General features: G+C 62.5%; 1 protein-coding gene across 1 annotated transcript in view; it reads left to right on the top strand.

Annotated features, from left to right (window-relative positions):
• Positions 1–20,080, top strand: part of EPHB3 (EPH receptor B3) — a 48,794-nt gene extending 28,714 nt beyond the window's left edge. The window contains exons 2-16 of the mRNA XM_074153546.1: positions 6,986–7,050; positions 7,419–8,091; positions 14,830–14,985; positions 15,097–15,432; positions 16,224–16,348; positions 16,492–16,660; positions 16,756–16,861; positions 17,031–17,128; positions 17,311–17,433; positions 17,532–17,779; positions 18,006–18,221; positions 18,314–18,463; positions 18,556–18,749; positions 18,909–19,064; positions 19,310–20,080. Of these exons, the coding sequence (XP_074009647.1) occupies positions 6,986–7,050; positions 7,419–8,091; positions 14,830–14,985; positions 15,097–15,432; positions 16,224–16,348; positions 16,492–16,660; positions 16,756–16,861; positions 17,031–17,128; positions 17,311–17,433; positions 17,532–17,779; positions 18,006–18,221; positions 18,314–18,463; positions 18,556–18,749; positions 18,909–19,064; positions 19,310–19,418 (2,924 nt within the window). The 3' untranslated portion in view covers positions 19,419–20,080. The remainder of the gene's footprint in view (positions 1–6,985; positions 7,051–7,418; positions 8,092–14,829; positions 14,986–15,096; positions 15,433–16,223; positions 16,349–16,491; positions 16,661–16,755; positions 16,862–17,030; positions 17,129–17,310; positions 17,434–17,531; positions 17,780–18,005; positions 18,222–18,313; positions 18,464–18,555; positions 18,750–18,908; positions 19,065–19,309) is intronic.
• The last annotated feature ends 946 nt before the right edge of the window (positions 20,081–21,026 follow it).

Genomic DNA, 21,026 nt, shown 5'->3' with positions numbered 1-21,026 from the left:
GGGTGGGTGGGTTTTTTTTGTTTTGTTTTTTTTTTTTTAAATATCATTACTCCTTCCCTGGGCTCTTTCCAAAAGTACAACCTGGAAAAAAAAAGGAGCTTGAGGGAGGGGAGAGGGGCCTTTTTGGCTCCCAGCCGGCCACAAATGGCTGCCCTGCAGCTCTGGCCATGCTCCCTGCCTTCCCCCCGGGGATTTTGGGGCTCCCCGTCCGCCTGATGGCCCCCTAGAGACACGTGGCCGATGGGGCCATGGAGGAAAGTGGTGGGCTTGTTCTCCGCCCCCCCCCCGCCGGAGCAGAGCCTGGAAAGGATCGCAGCTTTGTGGGGCCCATTTACTGCCGACGTCCCGGTTGATGACGTTGGCGGCTCGAAGGGGTCTGGCATCTCCCGGTGGGATGAGTTGTTCCTATGGCAGCAGAGGGTGGCCGCCTGGCCCTTCCTGCCCCTCACATTGTCCCCATGGCGGGGAGAGCCACAGGGGTCTGTCCCCTCCCCTGGGCCAGGCAGGGGCATGCTCCTTCCGTGGCCAGCAGCGTGTCTGGTGCAGGGGGGGTCTCCGTAGGGTCTCTCCCTTCCCCCTTCCTGCGGGTTTTTCCCCCCAAGTACAAGCCGGAGCAGCGGGTCACATCCGCCAGCAGGGAAGGCAGCTCTTCCCCGGCCAAGCTGACCCTGGTGACCAGCTCACGCTGGGCTCCGACATCCGAAATCCCGGCGGTATTAATAGCGCGGTAATTGCAGTGCAGGGCTGGACTCCTGGCCAGCCTCCTGGTCCAGCCTCTCCACGAGGCCTGGCAGGGCTCGGGACACGGGCTACCACTGCAGGGTAGGAGCTGGCCATCCTGTGACAGCCCCGTGCTTCGGAGGGGGAGTGCCAGCAGCCAGCGGTGCTCGGCTTAGCACAGCCCTGCTGGCCAAAAGGGCAGAAATCTGCCCTCCTCCGCTCCATGGAGCGGGAGGAAGGGATCTCCTGTCCTTCCACGCATCCCGGGAGTTGCTGCTGCTAGCCGAGCTGGCACCTGTCCCCTCTCACATGCTTCAGCCTGTCTGGTGGCCATCAGGAAACAGCTCCCGGCCCGGAGCACGTGGCCGGAAAACCCTCTTCAGATGGTCGGGTGGGCGATGGGGCAGGGATGGAGGAGGGGAACCCTCCCGTCCCCCTCCGTCCCGTCATCCCATTCCTGGATCTGCCCATCCAGGAGGTGCAGGGCATTGGGGTCAGATGCCAGGACCGGGAGGGAGATGCAGCTGGCCGGTGGCTCGGAGTCACAGGGCCATCACCCTGCGTGAGGTTAGGATTGGGAAATAGAAGATGCATCCTTGGAGCATCCTTGGAATTGGCATCTTGAGCTCTGCCAGGAGCTTTCAGTGGTGCTTGGGCCAGTGGTGGTACCTGGGCCAGTGGTTCCAGGACCAGTGGTGATGCCAGTGGTGGTACCTGGGCCAGTGGTTCCAGGACCAATGGTGGTGCCCATCCTTGGCCAGGCTCTCTGGGGCAGGGACTGCCTGCCCCTCGTTGCGTGCGTGTGTGGTGCGGTACAAAGGGGCCTTAATCTCAGTTGGGGCCTCTAGGCCCTGCCATAATGCAGAAATAATGAGTCTATTATTAAGTGCCCACAGTACTTCTTCACGCCGGTGGCTCGCCTCCAGCAGCAGGCAGAACCTGCCCCGCTTGAAGTGGATGTGTCATCATTTGCCTCAGCAAATCCCATCCCCTTTGATGATGGGCCAAACGCCCTTGGCACGAAGGGCCACAGCTGTGATACAGGCCCCATTTTTTTAATTTTTTTTTTTTTTTTTTTTCCCCTCCCCTCCTCTCTTCCCTTTGTTCCCAGTTCATTGCCTGGCCATGGGCTCGCCCCAGACCTGGGGCAACTGCGTGTTGGTGGGGTCTGAGTCCCTCACCCGGGGGAGAGGGATAGGGTGGGGGGGGCCGGCTCCCACGGCGGCCCCCGCGTCTCCCCCCTGGGCGCTGGGGAGCAGCAGGCGCCCTGCTCGGCACAGGGACGGGTTCCCAGCGTGGGCGGCGATGGGGAGAGCTCCAGCCCTTCCCTTGGGCTGAACCGCACCGCCTGGCCTGCCCAGCCCCACAGCCGGTGAGGGCGAGGGTGGGAGCCTGCGTGGCCCCCCCCCCGGCCCTGTAGGGGGGTCCCTGGGAGAGCTGGGGTTCGCTGGGGGGTGCCTGGGCTGTGCCGGCGGTGCTGCCAGCCCCATCCCTGCAGAGGGAGCTGGCAGACAGCGTCTCCCAGCACCTTCGCTGGGCTACCAAACCCCATGCCTGGGGACCCCCGGCCCACCCTGGTGCTGCTGGCCCTGGGGGTGCCCTGCCTGCCTCCTACCGTGGCCACAGTCTTTCTCACTGGTCCTCCTCCCTGAGGAAAGAGCCTCCCCAGCTCGGGCACGAGGGGCTACTGAGTTTTCAGCCAAGTTGCCAAAACCTCCCAGCACAATGGCTCCGGAGCCCCCATCCGTGGGGTGCCCCATCCCCAGAGCTCTGCCTTGGGCTGTGCAGGACGGGGGTGCTTTTCCCCTTGTGTGGGTCCCCCAGCCTCAGAGCGAGGACATTCTCTGCCCAGGAGGAGGACAACTGTGGGGTTTGGCTGGGAAGGACCCTCCTAGAGGAGGAGGAGGGCTCCGGGAAATCCCTTTGCGGGGTCTCCTAGACCTGATGGTGGGCTCAGGGCGGTTTTTTGTGTCATCGTCAGCGGGGAAAAGTGCAACCTCAGGTTCTCTCTCCCACAGGCAGCTCTTTTGTTGCCGGATAAAGGACCTTACACCAAAGGCCCTTTTGTGCCGCTTGCTCAGAACGGTGCCGGGGATTAATTGTACCGATAGGTGCTTGAATGGGGAAGCGCGTGAGGGCTGCCCTAATTACCTTCCAAACCCAGGAGGAAATTGGGAGGCAGGGAGATGCCCCTTTTGGTGGCTTTTTGACTAGCGGGCAGTCACCGAGATGGGAAAAACATCCCTAAACAAAGCTGATTTTTCCTTCCCGGAGGAGCTTGGCACAGCGGCAAGGGGGGAAAAAGCCACCAAGGTGAGAGCCAAGCCATGTTTTGGGGCTAATGGCTCAGAAATGGATGTTTTCTACAGGAGCCCGGCGTGGGGCGAGTGGCCCGGACCGGCCATATGGCCGGTCCGGGCCACTCGCCCCACGCCGGGCTCCCTGCAGACAGGGTGCCGTGGTGTGGCTAGCTCCCGGAGAGCATGGGCACGTTGCAGAACAGGTTCCTCTGTTTGCGGCGAGGTCTGCGTGGGCGTCTTTACTAAACTTCCCTGCCTTCTTTCAGGATGCTCTGGACTTAAAAAAACAGTTGCCTTTTCCCTGTCAGGGGCCAGGAGCTGGTGTGTCCCGTCCTTGCCAAGTGCATCCCGATAAAAGCCCAGGAGTCCCCACGTGTCCAGATGGGAGCCGCTTGGTGAAAGCGACTGAGTCTTGAAAGAATTTTGATTTTTTTTTTTTATTGTATTTTTTTCTGGCTCTGCCCGACGTGGGCCTCTTCAAAGGTTTTTTGTTGGGTTGTTTTTTTTTTTTGGCCAGCCTCAGAGCCTGCACGCCGCATTCCTCAGCCCCCTGCGCGGGGAGAGGGAAGAGGTCCCTGGCTCCAGATGGGTCCTCGCCAGGACTTCAAACGCCCGGCTGGGGGACTCTGCGGAGGTGACGGGGGGGCTGCTGGCAGGGGGAACCCTTCTTCTTTGCAGCTTGGGGTGCGCCTCGGAGGGGATTTTTGCAGGGCCGGGAGGAAGCGGCTGGAACGATGCTCACAGCCCTGTCCCAGGGGTGAGGCTCGTTCTCTGCTCCCGGATCCCACTTTGCTGTGGAAATCCTGTTTTTATGTGGTGTTGACCGTGTCCCTTGCCTTGGTCCCTTGAAGGTAAGGAGGGGACAACTCCCCGGCGCCGCAGACGGTGATAAAGCCAAGCCTTAAGGTGACTTCCCCAAAGCTGGTGAAATTGGGAGCCAGTTTCCCCTTGACTAATGGCACCGGGCTCTCGCTGTGGGGCTGAGGTGGCTTTGACTCACTGCCTGGCTGGCCCTGATGCCCTCCATGTCCCCCCAAAGCACCTGCGAACCCAGACTGAGCCAGGAAACCCCCATGCCACCACCGAGCCCACCTCCATCACCGTGTGCCGGTGGGAGAGAGCAGCTGGTGGCTACTGAACCACCGAGACCCGGTGCTTGCCCGTCTCCTCAGCCTGGGACACTAGCCCGTGTCCTTTCATGGGTGGCCGACACTTGCCATGTCCCAGTGTTTGCTGGAGAAAGGACACAGGTTTGGTGCCAGGCTCATGCAAGATCTCTGTTAAGGGCAGAGCAGTGATTTCTGTGGCCAGCGTGGCTCAGCGTGCCATTGCCAGCCCCAGGACCGTGCAGTGCCGTCCTCCCGTGACTGTCACAGCGAGGGGCTGGGGGGCTCCAGGGCCCCTCCCGCGGCTGCAGGAAACCCCCGCTGCCCTCCGCACTCAGCCTGTTTCCTTTCGCTGAGTCGCTCGGTGATTTTTATTTTTATTATTTCCCCCCCGTGTGGTTTGTGTGGCTCTTGCGCCAGCGGCCGGCTGGGCTCTCTCAGGATTTTTCCCCTGCTCTGCCGGCGGGATGGATGATGCCGCCGAAGGAAGATGCGGGCATTGAGCCTCCTGTCCCAGCCGTGTCCCTGCTCCGGGCTGGCACCGGTGGGGAATGGAGGGGACGGCTGCCCGTGTCCCCTGTCCTGCGGCCGACCACGGCAGAGGGCAGTTCCTGTATGTCCCGGGCAGGTTTGGGGGGCAAAGCTCCCGCCCCAGGAGCGGGGCTGCCACATGGTGGGTGGGGTCCGGCCCGTGGCGGGGGTCCCGGCGCAGGGGGCTGGCAGCCGGGCAGGCTGTCAGCGCCGAGCACGGGCTTGGCTCTGCTCCGGGGCCTCGCCGGCACCGCTCTGCCCTTATTAGGGCAGCTGGCGCTGGGACCCTCCCTCCAAGGGGTGCGGGTGGCCCCCCTCCCCAACCTGCTCCCCCATGGTCTGGTGTGAGGATGGCAGCATCTCGGGGTGGGTCTGGTGGCCCTGCAGAGCCACACTCCAGCCCCCCATCGGTCAGCAGCCCATGCTGTGGGGAAGGGGAGGGGAGAGGGATGGTGGTTCATTGCGTCCCCCCCCAGGCAGGCAGCGCTTTGGGGCCAGGCAAGGGCTGCCCCATGGGTGCCCAGCCCCGTCCTGTCCCCCATCCCCCCCGGTGTCCTCGTGAGTCCCCCGTGATGGCACAGGGCTCCTTCCTTCCCTCCCTTTGCTTTTGCTGGGTGCCCTTAGTGTGCGTTTTCAAGAAGTGGCAAATAGCCACTGCCCAATAACCCTCTCCACGCTCCTCCTCTTGGCAAACCAGAGCCGGTGTGGGTTTGTCCTTCCTCTTAAGATGCTGACCCTCTCCCAGCCGGGGAGCTGGCGCCACGAGGGGTTTTCCTCTCTGTCCCTGGTGCCACCAGCCCCCCGGTGGCACTGCTTTTGTGTTTGCTCCCCGCCAACAGCCTGGGCAAGAGGCAGCCGGCTGGGCTGGGATCCTGGCAAGCAGTGAGGCGGGTCAGATTGCCCACGCGTCCCCAGACGTGCCTGTTTACCTGTACCGCGGTGGCACTCGTGGCCCGTGCCCCCGACCCGTCCCTGGGTGCCGGCTGGGGAGTGCCGGCGGGTCTCCCCGGGGTGGGACGCAGGAGGAAAGTGTTTACTTCCATTTCCTTCCTCCTCCACGCTTCCTCCCAGCCGGGTCGGGCTGTGGTTTTCCTGGGGTGGAAGGGCAGAAGCCAAGGTTGCCTCTTGTGTCTGGGGCCGAGCCACAGTGCCTGGCACGGCCGAGCCAGCCCAGCCAGTGAGAGCCAGCAGCTCCCAGCCCACTGCTGGCTCGGGTCGGAGGGGGATGCTCAGAGCCACGGCTCCCTGCCCTACACCCCAGGACTGGGTGGGCTGAGGGATGGACAGACAGGCAGCCCTTTGAGGAGCTGGGATGGGGCCTGGATGCAGCTGGGGGGGAAGGCCCTCAGCAGGGAGGCGTTTTGGAGCTGGTCCTGGGGCCGGCACTGGAGCCCCTCGGAGCACCCTGGGGTCTGCAGGGGGCTGTTGCTCAGCTCTGGGGTTTGCACCCCCTTTGCCCCAGACCCCACCCTGGGCAGGAGAGGGGCTGGAGGACCCCAGGGGTGTCCACCCCCCTTCAAACAGCCATCCCTGGCGTGGGGGTCGCAGAGCCCGCAGCCCAAGGAGGGTCCGCTGGCACCGGAGCACGTCGTGGTTCTCCGTCCTGGTGCTTGGCTCCCGGTTTTCCTGCGCGGCTCTGCCCGGGATTAGGGACGGCCACTGCAATTGCAGTTCTTCCCAGACAAGCGTCTCGCTCCCCCAAGGCTGGGGCTGGGGCTGCTCAGGGAATGCTGCCGGGGTGGTTTGTCTTGTAGCCTGCTCCAGGAATGTTGGCCAGACGGTCAAATTCTTCTCCCCTCTTGTAAAATGAGTGATGTGGGGCGTCTCTGGGAGAGCAGCCTGCCAGTCCCTCCTCCTCTGGATAAACCTGCCTGGCCCGCACCGCCCTGTCATGGGAACGGGCCCTTTCAACCCCAGCCACAGTAAATACGTGCCCTGCCAAGGCGGAGGGGGAGGGCGCCCCATCTCCCCGCTCTGGCACCTCCCAGCACTGGCTGGGGGGCACGGGTGGCCAGGGGAGGCAGCCCATCCCCGTCCACCCCTCCATTGCCACCTGGTCCCGGCTCCTCGTCCTGCTGCTTCCCCTCTCCGGGGACGCCTTGCTCTTCCTGTTCTCCTGACGGGAGAGGAGAAATCTGGAGTCTGTCTGCGCCGCTCCTCCTCCCACCACGTCTCACCCCCCAAGTTGCTGTTTTCCACAGAAATGTCAGGCTCGCCTCTCCTCTCCCCCACTCCTCCTGGTTGGTTTTTGTTGTTTTTTTTTTTCCTCTAATCTTGGCCTTCGTCTCCAATTACTTCTTTCTCTCCTCCCTCTCCCTCTCCCTCCAGAGACCCTGATGGACACGAAGTGGGTGACCTCTGAGTTGGCGTGGACAACTCATCCAGAGACAGGGGTAAGTCTGGAGCCAGTCCTGATCTCCATCTCCAGAGGGTACAGCTGGCCCCAGCCCCACAGGAATGGGGGCTGCTTGCCAGGATCTTCGCAGCACTGGCTGCATCTTCCCCCTCCCATCCTCATCCTCTCGCCTCATCAGACTATCTCCTCCCGACTCCGTGCCGGCGGAGCCGGAGTGCCGTGGTCCCTGCCCCAGGTTGCTCTTAGTCACCGTGATGACCAGGAGGGTTGGGACGGGTGGAGGTGCCGCTGCTTCTCTTCCCTGTTGGTGGCCTGGTCCCCCCCACCCTGCTCCGCTCACCCTATGTCCGTGGAACTGATGTCCCTGGCTGGGGGGTGTCTAACCCGCTCCCCTCTCGCCCACAGTGGGAAGAAGTCAGCGGCTATGACGAGGCCATGAATCCCATCCGCACCTACCAGGTGTGCAACGTGCGAGAGGCCAACCAGAACAACTGGCTTCGCACCAAGTTCATCCAGCGCCAGGACGTCCAGCGCGTCTACGTGGAGCTGAAGTTCACCGTGCGGGACTGCAACAGCATCCCCAACATCCCCGGCTCCTGCAAGGAGACCTTCAACCTCTTCTATTACGAGTCGGATACCGATTCTGCCTCTGCTAGCAGCCCTTTCTGGATGGAGAACCCCTATATCAAAGTGGATACAATTGCCCCAGACGAGAGCTTCTCCAAGCTGGAGTCTGGCCGCGTCAACACCAAGGTGCGCAGCTTTGGCCCTCTCTCCAAGAATGGCTTTTACCTGGCATTCCAGGACCTGGGAGCCTGCATGTCCCTCATCTCCGTCCGGGCTTTCTACAAGAAATGCTCCAACACCATCGCTGGCTTTGCCGTCTTCCCGGAGACCCTCACAGGGGCTGAGCCCACTTCTCTGGTCATCGCCCCGGGCACCTGCATCCCCAATGCGGTGGAGGTCTCCGTCCCCCTGAAGCTCTACTGCAACGGCGACGGCGAGTGGATGGTACCCGTGGGAGCCTGTACCTGCGCCGCCGGATACGAGCCCGCCCTGAAGGACACCCAGTGCCAAGGTACCTGCGTGGCGGAGCCGCCGTGGCTCCTGTTCTTGCGGAGGCGGCGGCTTTGGGTTGAGTTTTGTCTGTTTTCGGAGGTTTGGGTGGCAGCGGGGTGGTATCTCAGAGTGTCTGGAAGCCCGAAAGCCTTCGTGATCCAGGCTGGCGCGATGCCTGTGGTGATGCTGGTCAGCATCCTCTGCGGGAGGTGTCTCCTCACCAGGAGCCGTGGCTCTCAGCACAGTCCTCAGCAGGGATCCAGCACGTTTATGCCCCTGAGCGTTACCAAACCCCCCCGCTCTGGCCCCTGCTGCCGTGTCCAGCATCCCCCCTCTCTCCCCACTGCCGTGCTGGTGGCTGGGGCGAGTGGTTGTTCCTGACAGGCGTGATTGCATGCTGCCTGTGTGGAGGCACTTGGGAAGCCTGGTGGCAAGCAGGACCCCCCTGCTGGGCTGGCTGCGGGAGAAGCTGTGCCATACATGCTCCCCCTGCCAGCACCGGGGGCTTGCAGCAGGGAGGGGAGAGCAGCAGGAAGGCAAGGGAGTCAGAGCTCCCCATCCCTGCTCGGAGGGGAGGGAAGAGCGTCCTCACCCTGCACAGGGAGATTTTGGGGATGGAGAACCCCAAAATGGGTGGCAGGATGGCCCTGTGTGGGTCCTGCAGTGGCCGTGCTCTCCCTTAACAGCTCTGGTGTCTCTCTTTCACCCCAGCTTGGGCGTGATGACAAGGAAAATAAATAATCTGCCCGGATGGATGTTGCTTTTCCTCGGGGTGATTTTGTTCCTGGGAGCCATCTCTGGCACGCAGGACCCTGCCCCAGGGTGGTTCGGGGCAGAGGGGTCCCCGCTGCCCTGGGCTGGAGGCATCGCTGAGGGAGCGTGCCGATGACGGGATGCTTGGCGCCAGCCCTTCGCTCTTGGCAGGGGCGATGTGATTTGGGACAGCCCGTGACGTGGGGCTTGGGCCAGGCCAAGCTTTGGGAGCGCCGTAGCTGTTGGCCATGCTGCTGTGGCCGCTCAGGGATGGCTCAGCCTCCGCCGGGCCAGTGCTTTGCTAGGGGACCGGAGCCTCCAGCACCGTCGGTGGCTTCAGGGACAGGCTGCTTGTGCCCTGGCGCCTTGCATCAGGATCCTCCTGGGGCAGACAGACACCAACATCCATCACTGGGCAAGGCCACCATGCTTAGAAGTGTACATTGGGGCCCCCAGGGGGCTGGGAACCTGGTTTCCTTCGTGCTTGGGCTGGGAGATCTTGGACCATGTGGGGTGTTTGCTCTTCCCCAGTGGGGTTTGGACACAAGGTGACACCATTTCAAGCCACCATCCAGGCTATGTCCCAGGCAGGAACAAGGGCTCCTCGAGGCAAGATCCCCTCTCCATGTCCCCTGAGCCAGGCAGACCCCCTCACAGCAGCTCTCCCACCACCTTTACTGTGTCCCCCCCCACAAGCCTCGGCTTCCTCCCCAGTGCTCAGGGAAGCCACGCCGAGCCACGGGCACGTCTCCATCCGGCAGCCTGCCCTCTCACTGGGCAGGAGCGGCCGTGTCTTCACGTTTCTCTGGGAAAGTTGCGCCGCGCTCGGGAGGATCAGATTTTCCGCCATACAATGGCGTGTGTTTTAAGTGGAAACAGCTGAAGAAGGGCTGGGAGAAAAGCCTGGAGCCTCAGCTCCACTTTTCTGCTCTCGGACGGACGTTCCCCTTGCCCCGTTTTGGCTCTCGGCCCCCACAGCGCGGGGAGAGGTGGGGATGCGGCCCCATGGAGATGGGGTGCCGTCGCTGCTGCCCCGGGGAGCCCTCTGAGGCTTCACCGCGCCGGCGAGGAGCGCTCCGGAGTGCCAGATGGCATTTTAATAAATAACAATACCCGGTTACCGCTTAGATGGGATAAGCCCTGTTGTAAATCTCCCCCTTTCCCCAGACTTCCAGTGGCCTTTGAAGATCTCCTCCTCCTCCTCCTCCTCTTTATCTCCATCCAGAGCCAGGATTAGACCTGGCATTCAGACCTGTCACAAAGCAGCCTGTATCCTGGTCCCCGGGGAGCGGGGCTCATCCCGCCGGGGCCGAGGGCCGTTTCTTTGGCACGCTTTGTAGCGCAACGCGCCGGGGCTGGTATCCGCCGCTCTCGTCCCGAGTTGCCACAGCATTGATTTGGCATCTCATTCTCAGCCTCATTATCTTTATTTAATTAGCACGCGGCCCTTCTGGGGGTTGCGCTGCTTCCCACACACTCCCCGCCAGGCAGAGCTGCGGAGGCAGCTCTTGCGGGAGGAAGAGGAGCTGCTGGCCAGGGAGGGGGATGAAGGCTCCTTCGTCCCCCAAGCCCTGCAGTCCCCCATCCTTCCTCTGTGTGGTTTGCGAGCACCCAAGTAATTTGGGGGATTTGGTGCCGAGGCGCAGAGCAGCCCTATGAGCGGCACCTCCCCGAAAATGCGCTAGATTCACCAGGATTTGCATGCCTTGTTGTCACCAGCTTCACCCAAAGGCAGGTGGGGCTGGGGGCTGGCTGGCCCCTGGGGCCAGGTCTGGCTGTGAGCCCCCTCCTCGGGTGGCCCTCGATGCCTCTGGGGGGTCCTGGAAAAGGGGACGCCCCGCTGGGGAGGGGGACAGTGGTGTGGTGCAGGCGATGGACCCCCAAAGCCTTCAGGGAGACCACGTAGTTTGACACCGCGCTCTCCTCGCACCTGTTTCCCAGCTTTTTGAGTCCTTTTCCTGCTCTCTCCGCGTGCTGTATATCTGAGCACAGCCCGTAGGCGACAGCAGGTCAGGCTGGGGCCAAAATCTGGATTTCTGCGAAAATAAATTTCCCTTGCAATCACTGACTAATGCGAACATCACACCAAATTTAAAAAATAAATAAATAAATAAATTTTAAAAAATGCCAAGCCAGCATGGTGGTTGCCAACTGTTTGCAGGTTTGCATTGCGACACGGGCGGGCGGTGTGAAACCCAGGAAGTGAAACTGCCTGCTGTTAATTGCCCCGCTGCCTCATCAAAGGGGCCGGTGGCCGGGCTATGGCCGGCCAGCTCCACAATGGCCCACTTGTAACACGGTCGGTCAAGGAAATCTGCCCTGCCATCCCTCCTCTGACCTGCTCCTGCTCCACAGGCAGCTTTGCTTTGTGTATTTTTTTCTCCCGTTTTTTTTTTTTTTTTAAAAAAAAAAAAAAACTGGTTTCCTGCCTGTTCCTTGGATGCCACTGTTCCAACCCCCGAGGGCTCTTTCCCTTCTCTCCCCTTCAAATTTAGCCTGTTCACTTCTGGACTGTGCTAGCGTGAAATATTTCCACCCAAAGGGTGATTTTCTTTAAAAAAAAAAAAAAAATATCTAAGTGCCTTTTAAGAGTGAGTTAAAAAGAGCATTACCGCCTTGGCTGTAGCCAGGCCCTGGCTTCCACGGCTCTCATCCCTCCCCAGCTGCTTACAAGAGCGAGCAGGAGCGAGCCGTGCCGGTTCCTCAAGCACCGGTCAGGCCCAGCAAACCCCCCTGTTGCCTGTAAAGAAATTCCAGGGACAAAGGGATGCGATGGGTTTAATTTATCTCGGCTCAAGCCGGGCGTTCTGCTGCCGTCCTGCCCGGAGCGATACAGTTGGAAGGGCGCTGCCGGGCTGGACCAGCACCGCATGGATGGGAAGCAGTGAGACCCAAAAGGGGGTAGTTTTGGGCCGATGTTTCCTGATGTTCTGTGGGCTGTCCCCACTCCCTTTCCCAAGGGGGGGACCCTGATGTTTTGAGGATGGGCACGGGGTTTATTGCTGCTTGCCTGCATCCCGGGCGGCGATGGAGGCTGCCTGCAGGATGAGCCATGGAGCTCTGCTGCTGCAAGGAGGGGGTTATTTCGGCATTTTTACCCCTCCCTCCTTGGGATTTTATTCACCAGGGGGGTCACTGGGTTTGGGAAGAGTGGCCGCCTCTTCCCCCAGCCCGGTGCTGTGGCAGGATCCGCTCCTAGAGGTGGGCAACCAGTGAAAATCCCGGCAGAGCTGTCAGGAGCCAGCGGAGGGTGGGTGCAGCCGCCCCAGGGCTGCCTTACTGCCCCCCGCTCCCTCCCACACCCCCCAGAACCCCCCTGCACAGCCCGTCTCCGCTGTCAGGCCAGGCTGCGTCCCCCTCCCATTGCACCGGCAGCTCCTCTGCAGAGCGGGGAGCTCCGCTTCGGTTCCCTGACCCGTCACCCTGTGGCTGTCACCGACTGTCATCGTCTCCCTGGAGGTGACGGCGGCCCGGCACTGGGAGACGCGATCTGTGCACGGAGGTTCGGTGTTGTTATTTTATTTGAGGATGCTTCAGCAGGAAAAGTGCTTGTGGAAGGCTCTGGGTGGGGAGAGGGGAGCCTGGCTCCGGCTGGATGGAGGCACGTCCCGGCTCCGGGCTCATTCCCTGACGTGCCGGCCAAGGCAGCGGTTGTTGTAGAGGCAGTTTCTTGCCGAGAAAGAGATGACACAGCGGCTTATCCACCGGGGACCTGGGATCAGCTTTCAGCTCGGTTACAGCCTTCAAACGTGGCGGCTGAGAGCTGTCACGCTGCCACTGAGGTCTTTACGCTCTGATTTATGAAGCAGGGTTGGAAACTTAAACACTGGAGCGCATCCGGGCCTCAATCCCTCTCCTCTTCCCTGCGGGACAGGGCTGGGACAGGGCTGGTCCCCCTCCTGCCAGGGTGGCGTGGGGGTGTGGAGGAATTGCCTCCATCCCTGTGCCAGGGCCGGGCACTCCTGGGGGTGGCAGGGACCTCCCCGTCCCTTCCTGCCATGTCCTGGAGTGCGGGGGACACTGTCCCCTCCGTGCCACGCTGGGGCCATCAGCTCGCACGAGCTCTGCCAGCTTTGCTCTCCCCCTACAAGCCTGTTATTTCAGCGGGGGGAGGTTGTCCCTGATGGATCTGGGCTCCTGTCCATAACCGAAGCGTGTTTGGCAGCTTTCTGAGCCCGGAGCGTTCCTGTCCAAGAGGTTTCAGTCATCTCTCATTCCTCAGCAATCTGGTTCCGTATGTGTGGATCTGCATCCACCCAGTCTGAGCCGCCGGGACTCCGGCTGGGGTGGGAGGTGCTGGGTGCCAAGGACGCTCCGCTACCCCTGGGCATCAGCCGTCCTCCTCTTTGCATCTGGTGGGGGCTTGGGTGGCCTGGGCTGGGGGACGGGAGCCCTGGACATGCTGGCTGGGGGCTTCCATGGCTGGCAAAGGAGCAGGTCTGCCCGGGCTGGGCTGGGCTTTCCTCTCCAAAGCCTCACCCGGAGGCTGGGTGAGCTCAGGTCAAGGAGCTGGAGTGAGCCGAGCCGTGTGGCTAGTCCTGTTCTGGCCCAAGAGGAGCCTTCTTGCCCGAGGGCTCGTGCCCTGGGCACAGGAACCAGCTCCTGCCACCCATCCGGCTCCGCAGGTCCCCCCTCGTCAGCGGGGTGTCTTCCCACCCCGTGATGGGGCTGCTCAGGCGACCCCTGCCCGGTAGCACCGCCACGGAGGGGGGCTTCTCCGGAGCTGCCGTCGCTTGGTGCCTGGGTAAACCAGGGGGCCAGGACGGCCCCCCCAGAGCTGCGTGCGGGTCCCTGCGGGGCTGGTGTGTGACTCAGCAGCGCTCCCCGCCCCACGCGTGGGGCTGGGACCAGCCGGAAAACTTACACAGAGGGCATCGGGAGATTCCTCCCAGCAGGAAACTTCCGCTTGGAGCACCGGGAAACCTCCTCCTGTGTGCAGGGTGACGTGGGACAGGCATGGGAGGTGGGACGGGGGAGGGTTACGTGCCCTCGGGAGCTGCCCCAGCCCCAGCAGATCAAGGAGGATGAGCCTTCCTCCGGGGCTGTGGGTGCTGATGCCACCCCGGCCGTGGCAAGCGGGGTGATGCCAAAGCAGAGCCAGCCCCGGCAGGTCTCTTGCCACGGGACCCGCTGCCCTGGGGCAGCCCTGCAATAATTCAGGCTGTTTGGAGGCGTGGGTCGGGTTCCCGAGGCCGCTCTGCCCCTTGGCTCGAGTGCCATTAATCCTCTCACGTGCCCCACGTTAGGACAAAACGCCCCCGTGGTGCCAGCCAGGCCGGATCCCAGGACTTGTGGCTCCTTGGAGGACCCTGCTCGGAAGCGGGGGAAGGAGGTGGCGGCGATGCCGGAGCAGCTCTTTAGCCAAGGACCTGCAGGAATGTTTTAATCTCGCTCAGGCTCCACTTGAGCGGGACTCAGGAGGTGCCACCGCCCCGGGGCTGAGAAGTGGCTGAAGAGCCCGAGGGTTTTCAGAGGGTTTGGAGCCAAGTGGCTGCGTTTGGGGCTGCAGAGGCCTCTGAGTGGCCACATTTGGGGCTGCAGCGGCCTCTCACGGGGGCTGCTGTGGAGAGGGCTGAGGGGTCCTTTCCTTCCCGGCCTTATTTTCCTGGGGGAACAGGTCACTGACTCTATGGAGGGTGCTGGGTGTGAAACCCAGCAGGGAAAAGGGGTTTTTTCCCAGCAAAGCCCTGGGGAAATGCAGTGGAGAAACAGAATGCAGGCCTGACCCCTGTACGGCTGCTGGCAACCAGCTCTTCCCGTCCCTGGCCATCTCCTGGGCAGAGCTGTGCCTGTGCCAGCAGCACGCTGTCACCTGCCCTGCCCGACCTGGGCCACCGCATCCTTGGACATGGCTGGCGGCAGCTGGAAAGTGGCTGGTGGTCCTCAAGCCACCAATGGGAGACTTGGGCAAGGAGTGAGGAAAGGCCCTGCCCAGCCTTGGGGGGGAACAGCGGATGTTTTCTGGGTGCCTTTAGTAACTGGGGCTTGTTTTATCTTCCTCTAGCCTGTGGCCCAGGAACCTTCAAGTCCAAGCAGGGGGAAGGTCCCTGCTCTCCCTGCCCCCCCAACAGCCGAACCACCTCCGGAGCCGCAACGGTCTGCACATGCCGGAACAGCTTTTTCCGGGCGGACACAGACCCCGCAGACAGCGCCTGCACCAGTGAGTCCTGCCCCGGGCCAGGAGGGGAGATACCGCAGGTCGGGGGGTAGGGGGGAACATGCTACATGCCGTGCTGACCCTGACCCCCACGTTTCCGCCTTCCCCCCGCAGGTGTCCCCTCTGCCCCCCGCAGCGTCATCTCCAACGTGAATGAGACGTCGCTGGTGCTGGAGTGGAGTGAGCCACAGGACACGGGTGGGCGGGATGACCTGCTCTACAACATCATCTGCAAGAAGTGCAGCGTGGAGCGGCGCCTCTGCACCCGCTGCGACGACAACGTGGAGTTCCTGCCACGCCAGCTCGGCCTCACCGAGCGCCGCATCTACATCAGCAACCTCATGGCCCACACCCAGTACACCTTCGAAATCCAGGCCGTGAACGGCATCTCCAACAAAAGCCCTTTCCCACCCCATTTCGCCTCCGTCAACATCACCACCAACCAGGCAGGTGAGCAGAGCTGCGGGGGAGCCGGGGCTGGCTCTCTCCACTGCAGAGCCCAGCTGGGATTTCTTGCTGACAGCCCTTGGCGGCTGTGGTCCTTTTGTGCTGCCGCGTTGCTGCATCTAATCCCCTGGGTGAATTCTCCTCTCCGTTTAACGCCTGTCCCTGGAGGAGATGAGATCAGAACGCCTGCCAGCGGAGAAGGGGCAGGGTTGGCAGATGCTCGGGAGAGCTCTGGATCTCCTAGACCTGCCCTGGGGATGTTGTTGTGCCTGCTGCGAAGGGAGGAGGAAGGAAATAAGATTTCTCCCCCATGGGCCTGGGAAGGCTCAGCGCCGGCCCAAACCTCCACAGCCGGCCGAGCACTCCGCCATTCCCTCCTTTCTCCCACGCTGGCCTGGCTCCAGCCTGCTGGTAATCTCCAGACGCCGCGCTCTGATCTGATTTCACGGGTCTCCTCGCTGGGGTGGAGCATGGACCTCCTAGCAAGCAGAGGAGGCGAAGAAAGCCCCAGTTTGTGCTGGAGGGCCCTTCCCTGGACCAGTTTGCAGCTAGGAATGGGGCAAAGTCTTGCCTCGATACTATTTCCAAGGGTCCCCTCGTCCCTTACCACCTCAGCTGCACCACAGTGAGATCACATCTCCCTGTGGAGATTGGTGGGAGCCCAGTCTCAAAGCTTTTTCATCCCTCTCCACTGGGATTATCTGAGCGGGCCCCAGGCAGAGTCCCCTGGGCTGATGCGGGGTGGTGGAGGGGAAGCCTGGCACAGGTGGCGCATTCCCTGCCCTCTTTCCTAGCCCCATCGGCTGTGCCTACGATGCACCTCCACAGCAGCACCGGCAACAGCATGACGCTGTCATGGACTCCCCCGGAGAGACCCAACGGCATCATCCTTGACTACGAGATCAAGTACTCGGAGAAGGTAAAGCAGGAGGCAGAGCCACCTTTCCCCTCCTCTAACCCCTCTGGCAAAAAGGGTCCCTGCACAGCCAGTGCCTGGGGGATGGAGGGACAGCAAAGGGGTTCTGGCTTCGCAGAGGTGACCCCCACATCTCTCCCCTGTAGCAAGGCCAGAGTGATGGCATCGCCAACACGGTCACCAGCCAGAAGAACTCGGTGCGGCTGGATGGGCTGAAGGCCAACGCTCGCTACATGGTGCAGGTCCGGGCACGCACAGTGGCTGGATACGGCCGCTACAGCCTCCCCACAGAGTTCCAGACCACGGCTGAGGACGGTAGGTCCCGGGAGAGGGCTGCCTTTGTCCCCCCAGTCCTCCTGTGCCTGCCCCTTCCCTGGCATCACTTCCATCCTTCCCTCTCCCTCCGCCAGGCTCCACTGGAAAGACTTTCCAGGAGCTGCCTCTGATCGTGGGCTCAGCCACCGCCGGGCTGCTCTTCGTCATCGTTGTGGTCATCATCGCTATCGTCTGCTTCAGGTACTGGCTTTGCAGGGACAGGGTGGGGGGTCAGAGCTGGGTTTGGGGACTCCCTCAGGCCATCTTCTCCCAAGGGATGGCTCTGCTCGCTCCCTGCTGGAGCGGGAGCTCTCTGGCACGCACCCTGCTGGGATTTGGAAGCTGGCAGCCCATGTCTTTGCCCCATCAGGAAAGGGATGGTTACTGAACACCTCCTCTCGTCTCCTTTGGGCAGGAAGCAGCGCAACAGCACGGACCCCGAGTACACGGAGAAGCTGCAGCAATACGGTGAGTGTGGGCCCAGCCAATGGACTCTGCCTGCCCTCCCCCAGCTCCTGCCCCCTGTGCAAGCCAAGGGGTGGCCTTCGCTAGCCAGGGACCGGGAGGGACAGGCCACAGCCGGCCAAGCTGCCCCGGCACCTCTCGCCTGTGTTGTGTCCCTCCCGGTGTTGACTCGTGTGCCCTTGCAGTCACCCCTGGGATGAAGGTCTACATTGACCCCTTCACCTATGAGGATCCCAACGAAGCCGTCCGGGAATTCGCCAAGGAGATCGACATCTCCTGCGTCAAAATCGAGGAGGTCATTGGAGCAGGTCAGTCCTGGGGCTGAACACAGAGGCCGCTGCCACCGCCGGCTGTCACCCTGCCGCGTGGCTCACCCTGCTGTCCCTCGTCCCCTTCCCCGCTGCAGGGGAGTTCGGCGAGGTGTGCCGCGGGCGCCTGAAGCTGCCTGGCCGCCGGGAGATCTTCGTGGCCATCAAGACGCTGAAGGTGGGCTACACGGAGCGGCAGCGGCGGGACTTCCTGAGCGAGGCCAGCATCATGGGCCAGTTCGACCACCCCAACATCATCCACCTGGAGGGGGTGGTGACCAAGAGCCGCCCTGTCATGATCATCACAGAGTTCATGGAGAACTGCGCGCTCGATTCCTTCCTCCGGGTGAGAACCCATCCCCTCCTGCCTGGGGTGGGGGTGCCGGGCATGGGGGATCCGAGCCCCCTTTCTCCATCCCTCTGCATTGTCCTGCTGGCATCCCCAGGGCTAGACCTCCTGGGGCGGGGGGAGAGGGGTGGCTGTAGGGGCAGGGAGGGTGGCGACAGCACATTGAGATCCTTTCCTGATCCGTTTGGGACGCTGCAAACCCCTCTGATCTGTCCTCCCGCAGCTGAACGACGGGCAGTTCACGGTGATCCAGCTGGTGGGAATGCTGCGCGGCATTGCCGCCGGCATGAAGTACCTGTCAGAGATGAACTACGTGCACCGGGACCTGGCTGCCCGCAACATCCTGGTCAACAGCAACTTGGTCTGCAAAGTGTCCGACTTCGGGCTCTCCCGCTTCCTGGAGGACGACCCGGCCGACCCCACCTACACCAGCTCCCTGGTACGGGGCGCTCGCGGGGGAAACCGCCGATCCAGGGGCAGGGGGAGACACCCCAGCTACGTGCTAAATAATGGATCTGTGTTTCCCTGCAGGGGGGCAAGATCCCCATCCGATGGACGGCTCCCGAGGCCATCGCCTACCGCAAATTCACTTCGGCCAGCGACGTGTGGAGCTACGGCATCGTCATGTGGGAAGTGATGTCCTACGGGGAGCGACCCTACTGGGACATGTCCAACCAGGACGTAAGTGCTCCCTGGGGGCTGGGGGGGGCCATGGGCCAGCCGTGGGGGGCCTAGGGGTGGCTCACAGCCTGCCTGCACCTGTCTCTCCCCAGGTGATCAACGCCGTGGAGCAGGATTACCGCCTGCCGCCCCCCATGGACTGCCCCACGGCGCTCCACCAGCTGATGCTGGACTGCTGGGTGCGGGACCGCAACCTGCGGCCCAAGTTTGCACAGATCGTCAACACGCTGGACAAGCTCATCCGCAATGCTGCCAGCCTGAAAGTCATCGCCAGCGTCCAGTCTGGGTCTGTGGCACCCCCACCTCCAGCCAGGGCTTCCCCCAGGCCCGGGGAATGCAGGGGTGGTTGGGACTGGAGATGTGGGAGGGCAGGGACAAGAAATCTCCCCCAGTTCCACCTCTCCATCCCTTGCTCCATGTGACCTGTGGTTCTCTCATCCTTTAGCATCTCCCAGCCCCTCTTGGACCGCACCGTCCCCGATTACACCACCTTCACCACCGTGGGAGACTGGCTGGACGCCATCAAAATGGGACGATACAAGGAGAACTTCGTCAACGCCGGCTTCGCCTCCTTCGACCTGGTGGCGCAGATGACTGCAGAGTAAGTGGAGGAGGGAGAGGGCTGGGGCACATCGTCCCTCGCCTCTACCCCTGGAGGACTGAGCTGTGGGGGGAGTTTTCCCAAGCAGGTTAAGATCTGGGATACAGCATCTGGGTCCCCCGTGGGGTTAGAGGGACCCAGAGCTCGGCAGAGGGCTGTAATGAAGGGTCTCTTGGGGCAGATGGGGCAGGGCCGGGTGCTGGTGCTGCTGCTGGCAGGGGCTGAGTGTTCCTTTCTCCCTGTAGGGACCTGCTGAGGATAGGGGTGACGCTAGCAGGGCACCAGAAGAAGATCCTGAGCAGCATTCAGGACATGAGGCTGCAGATGAACCAGACGCTCCCGGTGCAGGTTTGACCACAGGGGACTCCGCATTGGAACGGACCAAGGGAACCTGCCCACCAGGTTGGGTTTGCGGTGCAGCAGCCCGGCTCCCCGTTTCCCCCTTCCCGCGGCACTCCTCCGCCTGGGACGGTCACCTGGGACAGGACGGGATGAGCCGCCCTTCCCGGGAGCAGAGGCGCTCGTGCCGAGAGGGAGCCCGGCTTTTCGTCCCGTGCCCTGGCGCGGCGAGGCAGCAACGCATCTTCATATTGAAGATGGATTATGGGACGGAGACGGCGCATCCCGCTTCCCGCCCTGTCTCGGTGCTCATTGGTTTGAAGAGTTGTTCTGCTTCTTGGATTTCTTTTCACTCTGTTTCCCCCCTCCCCGAGTCCTCACATCCCGTCCCTCCCCGAGGCCACAGACTGTTGACCCCTCCGCTGACTCCGTCAGACACGTCCGAAGTCTTCCCTGACTCTGGTCCCCGCGGGGAAGCAGCCGGGAGGAGGCCAAGCCGGCGACAGGGCTGGGGGGCCATGGGCCCCCAGACAATCACTCCTTCTCCTCCAGCCCCGCCGGCCCCTCCGCAGGAGGGTCTGCACTGGAACGTGTCCCAAGGGAAGGCTTCGCTCCCTTTCTTGGCTTTGCACGCCAGAACCCCAACCCCACGAGATTTACTATGCAGGGAGTTAGGCAAAAAAAAAAAAGAAAAAGAAAAAGGAAAAAAAAAAAGAGATATATTGAAAAAAAAAAAAAAAAAGAGGGAGCAGAAAGGGGAAGGAGGGAGAGCAGGCGCCCGGCTCCGCATCTCTTACCCTCTTGGTTCTCCTGGCCAGCTCTGGACCCCAGAGCCAGGCCATCAGCACGTTTGCACAGGGACCCTCCGCCCCTGGACCCTCAGCGGCCGCGTTCCCCATGGCGGGGGGGGGGCGGAGAGCAGGGCTGGGACCGGGGGCTGCACCGGGGGCCGAGGCCCGGCCTCCCCCAGCCTCCTCTTATATGCAGAAGGAGCGGGCGCCGCTCCTGACACGCTGTGATTGCTGCCAAAAGACTCACTCGACCCTTCCCCGAGGATTCCCGGTTCCTGCCAGCCGAGGGAGAGCCCCCCCCGGCGTGCCCGAGTGTGCCTGAGTGTGAGCGTGCGTGCGTGCGTGGGTGTGTGCTGCCGGCGGGGCTGCGTGAGGCCATGGGCAGAATAAAGGCAATAAGAATTTTACCCGCAGTTTCCTTTGCTCGATCGCGCTCGCCCCGGGGGGGGGGCTCAGCTGCCCCATGGGGGTCCTTTTCCTCCCAAGCTGGCTCCGCGCCCCTCTCTGCTCCCCCATCTCTGGCTCTCGGGTATTTGGGGAGTCCCCCTCGGCACCGGTGCTGCCACAGGGTGCTGTACCCACCCTGCAGTGCCTGGGGACCCGGCGTGCCCCCCCCCCGGGGTTCTGAGTCCCAGGGCAGAGCCAGACATGAAACTCCATCTAATGCACTCAGAGATCGGGTTTTTTTCCCCCCGTTCCCTTAATCCAAGCTGGAACAGTGGGAAGCGGAGCTGGTGGGTGAAAGGAGCAGGAGGGTGGCTGCCTGCCCCAGCGCCAGGGGGTCCCTGTAGCCCCCGGGAGAACCCCCCCAGAGTCCTGGCCCTCCTCTGCT

The sequence above is a fragment of the Numenius arquata genome, chromosome 9 (genome assembly GCF_964106895.1).
Source record: "Numenius arquata chromosome 9, bNumArq3.hap1.1, whole genome shotgun sequence".
NCBI classification, from domain to species: Eukaryota; Metazoa; Chordata; class Aves; order Charadriiformes; family Scolopacidae; genus Numenius; species Numenius arquata.
The sequence above is the reverse complement of the archived record's forward strand: the minus strand, read 5'-3'. Positions and strand labels throughout refer to the sequence as shown.